At 44.4% G+C, this 5,210-nt stretch overlaps 1 protein-coding gene across 1 annotated transcript; it reads left to right on the forward strand.

The window, feature by feature from the left end:
- Positions 1-26: 26 nt before the first annotated feature.
- Positions 27-4,885, forward strand: mettl13 (methyltransferase 13, eEF1A lysine and N-terminal methyltransferase). The gene is made up of 9 exons (XM_058073113.1): positions 27-321; positions 568-840; positions 897-1,371; positions 1,907-2,106; positions 2,169-2,358; positions 2,956-3,117; positions 3,936-4,139; positions 4,214-4,345; positions 4,417-4,885. The coding sequence occupies exons 1-9, from the start codon at positions 169-171 to the stop codon at positions 4,680-4,682; spliced, it is 2,055 nt and encodes a 684-aa protein (XP_057929096.1). The 5' UTR covers positions 27-168; the 3' UTR covers positions 4,683-4,885.
- The last annotated feature ends 325 nt before the right edge of the window (positions 4,886-5,210 follow it).

Genomic DNA, 5,210 nt, shown 5'->3' on the forward strand with positions numbered 1-5,210 from the left:
GTTTCAACCAATCAGGGAGCTTTTTGAAGTACGTCCGTCCAATCAGGCAGTGGTACGGGTCGCAATGTTGTCCGGGCGGAAACATCTGTTCAAAATGCCATGTGGAGTGTAATATGTCATAGTTAGCCTAAGATTTCTTGCTAATATTTATCATTTTCTGTCAAAAATATGAGCTTGTTACCGCGTACCGCCGAGGAGTTCAGTTCGGCCGATTACTGGGAAAGATTCTTTAAGAAGCGCGGAGAGAAGTCTTTCGAGTGGTATGGAGACTACAACAAACTGTGCGGCGTGCTCCACAAGTACATCAAAATACATGACAAGGTAAATTAAAATAGTGTGTCCAGGGGCATAAACGTCATGTAATCATATTGTAATAATATTTGCCTCCACTGGTCATTTCTGGTCATGCAAATGGCTTACTTGGGTTACATTAAGCAGATCTCCACGCAAACGTTGTAATTTTGTGTGGTAACCTGTCATAAAAATGACACATAATGTCTGAAATAAGAAGCTATATAAAACATCCAGTTTGAGACCTTATTCTGTACACTTTGCTCTGCTGTCCAGGTGCTGGTGGTTGGCTGCGGCAACTCAGAGCTGAGCGAGCAGCTGTACGACGTCGGCTACAAACATCTGACCAACATTGACATCAGCGAGACAGTTGTGTCCCACATGAACCAGAGGAACGCTGATCGTCGGCCTGGCTTGACCTTCCAGCAGGTGGATGCTACTCAGACGGCATACGAGGACGCTTGCTTCCAGGCAGTGCTGGACAAGGGCACTCTGGATGCGATGGCGGCTGAGGAAGAAGGAGCACTGGCAAGGAAAATGCTCACTGAGGTAGACAAGGAAACATTTAGTATTTTTGGATAGGCAGTGATTTTGTGTCTTTGCAGGTGGGCCGTGTGCTGGGTGTCGGTGGTAGATACGTATGCATCACGCTGGCCCAAAAGGGCGTCATCCGTCTTGCTGTGGATCATTTCGCTCAGCTCGGCTGGGCAGTGCGGCTCCACTGCCTGCAGGAAGAAACCAGTGCAGACGAGGAGGAGGGGTCCTTCGCTCTGCCCGTTTTTGTCCTGGTCTGCACCAAGTTCCGACAGGCCTTACCGATGCCCATTTTGGAGATGTGCCTCGGTGAAGACGGGACCCCGACTCGCCTCACGCTGGTGGAGGACTTGCTGTTGGCCGTCCGGGAGCGTCAGTCGTACTCGGTCCTGAGGAAGAAGCTCCGCACAGGGATGGATGCCAGCGCTGACCTGTCACTCACTCTGTGCCACGCAAAGACGGGTCTGCCTAGGTACACCCTCACTGTGCAGGATTCACCCCCAGGGACCAAAGTGCCAAGGTCCAACCAGTTTGCCATTTTTATTGGTGAGACAAGTCTTTTTTTTAATTTGTTTTTTTAGATTAATTTATGTAACAGTTTATTGTGGTAAAAATGCTTTAGAAGCTAGCATACATGTAATACAGATATCCTTATTTTATTATCACAAGACAAATGGACAATGACTTGTGGAGAAGTAGTTGCTCAGTCCCACCCATGCCCTTTGCTGGATGGCAGCCATATTTTTCAACCAATCTCACTCAAATTGTACACACACGTGCTTCTCAGTACACAAAAGGTGTGCAATAATTTTCATGGTGATTCGACAAAGCCACATCGTCATCAAAGTCAAAACCAGTGTTTTGTTGAGGCACAATCTGACTTTCGGGCTTAATAACGTGACACTCTAGTGTTTTTGTTGGAAAATTAAAAGCACAGGCAACACGTTTCTGGTGCATGTTTTGACACATTTTCACTCTTTTGTGTGCAACGATTTAGGAGTAGAAGATGATTGTTGTGTCCTGTAGGTATACATACCAAAGTGTCTGCGGTATAAGTAATCCCTCATTTACCCACTTTTAGTTCCTCAAGGAAGTGAGACAGCTTGGCTCTACAGCTCCAGTGAGGGGCGCAGGCAGCTGGCAGCCAGCGCTAACTTTCGCCGCCTGGTTATTGTGGCCATGCACAGGAACCAAGAGTACACTGACATGCAGGCCGTCCAGTCTGAACTCTCGCCAATGGTGATGGACCTGGCTCCGCCGGGAATGGCGGACAATCAGCAGGTAGGTTGCAGACTATCGCCATGATTTATTCCATGACAGTACTTACTGTAACTCCGGTTCAGGTCCCATTTCTGTCTGTTGGCGGCGACCTGGGCTGGCGTGAGGTTGTCAGCAGGGGCAAGAGTGAACACAGTGGTGAGTACTGTGTGGAGAACGTCAGAGGGGAGGACGGCGAGCTTTATCGCAGACTGGTCTTCCTTTCCAACGCTGCGCTGGTGCAGTCTGAGAGTCGCCTTGTCTCCTCGATTAGCGGTTTGTCAGATTTTTGCTCATTCACATTGGCTTCCTTGTGCGCTGTTTTTGCATTTTAAAGGTTTGAAAATTGCTTGCAATGATTTCTTTCCGAGTCATTGTTGAGTTTACACAGAAATGAAAAATGTATTCAGATTACAGATTACACAGATTCAGATAACACTGAAGATAAGAAAATGTAGACAGAAAGCTGTTATTTACTCAACTTAGTGTTGACTTTCTGTTCTTGATGTTGTGGTATAGTTAGATAGTTTAAAGCAATAAAAAATAGTGTCAGAGTCAAAGTTGTATGGATCTGGTTTTCCCCCTGTTTTAGTCGGGAACTGATATTTTCCTGAAACTTACCTATGTTCAACTGCTTATTATTCAACTGGTGATTACCAATGAACAGAAAAAGGTAGAACTAAACTTTTTTTCTGACAAAAATCTAATCTTTCTTTTGGGTAGGTTCCATGTTTATATAGCCTTAGAACACAATACTTGCCTTGAGTGCCTTGTATGCCTTGAAACGTCTGTTAAATCGCCTAAAATGGGGCTGTGTTTTTAAATGGATTGAAAAAAAATATGCCAATTCCTCCTACGATTCTGTTCTGCCAGGATTGACTCAGAAGAAGAAGAAGAGCAAAAAGAAAACCCAGCAAACCTCAGCGCCAGTGTCGTCCTCTCTGTCAGTGCACAGCGGTTTCCTCTGCTGCGCCCATCATGAAGTCATGGTGGCTGCTCTCGCCATGCTGGACTTAGGCATGGAAACCAACAAAGGTACATGTCAACTGACAGTCGTGCTGGGGAACGTTTCAGAACCATTCAGAAGTTCTTTCTGTTTACTTTGTTTTTAAGCAAACTGGTTGTTGTTTTTATTAAGGTGCCCTTACTGGTTGCTCCCAAGTAGTGAAATCCAGTATATCTGCGCTGTTTTGTGGTTGATGATGCTTATTAGTTTTTTTCAAGTACATATAACAAACTTTACATATTTTGGCCTAAATTAAGCATTTAAGCAAATGGTGAAATGAACTAAAATACAAGTACAGTATAAGGTAGGGTGACCATATTTTGATTTCCAAAAAATAGGACAATCGGCGCGGCCTTGAGACACAAATTCAGTAATTTCTGTAATAAAATAAAATTAAACAACAAGTTTATATTGTTACAAGTTGTATTATTACGCAAGAATTTGTGTTTTTCAACAAATTAAGATGAGAACATTGAAGGCCTATGATGTCAGTTACAAATACAAAATAATCTGCCAGAATTGGAATTGGCAGGTCAGACTTTTTAAAGATTGTTGATCTGCCAGAAAACCCTTACAATAAACTCTATACTCACCCTTCATTGTATTATTACATCGTACTGAGCAGCCTGGACAGAGTGTCTATACCAAAAGTCACTAAAATTTATGTTTCTATGGTTATCATTACGCTTCCTTTTTGAGATCACTGGTGCTCTTCTGTGTTGGCATTCCCCTAAATTCTGGATTCTCATCTTCAGAGGCATCATTCTCGATAATTTCGGTCAAATTCTGAATTGACATGATCATTTGATATTAAATATGAACCGTTTTGTCCTCTCTCCTTCACCAGTGTCTGTGCTCCTGGTGGGACTTGGAGGAGGAGGCCTGCCTCAGTTTCTGCGGGACTTTATACCCGGAGTTTCTGTCGAGGTTGTGGAACTCGATCCCGCGGTGCTGGAAGTGGCCAAGGAGTGGTTCTGCTTTCGACCCGATGATCGCCTGACCGTCACGCTCGGGGACGGCCTTGAGCGCATCTGTGCCTTGGAAAAAGAAGGTCAAGGGTGGAAAGTTTGTAAGGCATATCAATATTATAGGGTGAGAAGTGGCCTTAGCTCTTTTTATCTGCAGGCAGCCGCTTGTTTGACGCCATCATGTTCGATGTGGACAATAAGGACAGCACAGTGGGTATGAGCAGTCCACCCGCTGCCTTTGTAGAAAGCTCCATCCTACTTAAAGTCAGTAACCTTCTAACCCCTAAAGGTATGCTTTATATTTTTAATAAGCATGAAAAATGCAAGCATATTCACACCTCTTTCTGGCTCCTGGGCTAGGTGTTTTCATTCTCAACCTGGTGTGCCGTGACTCCGCCTTGAGGAAAGACGTGCTGGAGCGTGTCAGCCGTTTGTTCCCGACCATCCTCTCCAGGAAGATTGACGGGGAGGTGAACGAAGTGCTCCTCTGCCATCGCAGCGAAGACTTCCCATTAACGTCGTTGAAAGAATCGAGCCGCCGTCTGCAGGGTGCGCTGCACTCGGACATGAGCAGAAGGCCGCAGATAGACATTGCAGAGTTGATGAAAGACTTGAGTGTGGCGTGAGTTCGCCTGGGACTAGTCACCTGTGTGTGGTGTTTGCATATACTCTGTCTAAATTGTCCATCGGTGTGAATGTGCGTGTATAAGGTTGGATGTCAGTTGGGATAGGCTCCTTCAGCTGCATAAAATATGGGTGGAGGATTGATTGTAACATACTTGGTTTTTATTTATTATTGAATATAAAGCCCTGCATGTGCTACCACAAATGAAGCAGTGTCATATTTTACAGTTCACCAAAATGTGGCATTCACTATTTCCTTAGATTTATTAATTTAGCTTAATGTGTTTCTGTACACAGCATTCAGTCCCCTCACACGTCACGACCCAGGAATGAGGAAGAGTTAGAGAGTAGTGGGTTCTTAGCCCTTTTTCTCTTTTTTTAATGTAACAGTGCTCATGAAATGTTTTAGAGTAGATTATATTGGAAAGAATGTGTTAATTATAAAAGCTAAGTTGTATCACATTGTTTGTGTACCTGCAATCTGAAGCATGCTACTTAAAAAGCTGTTGCCCTACGCGCATGCGCAGTCC

The sequence above is a fragment of the Doryrhamphus excisus genome, chromosome 5 (genome assembly GCF_030265055.1).
Source record: "Doryrhamphus excisus isolate RoL2022-K1 chromosome 5, RoL_Dexc_1.0, whole genome shotgun sequence".
Lineage (NCBI taxonomy): Eukaryota > Metazoa > Chordata > Actinopteri > Syngnathiformes > Syngnathidae > Doryrhamphus > Doryrhamphus excisus.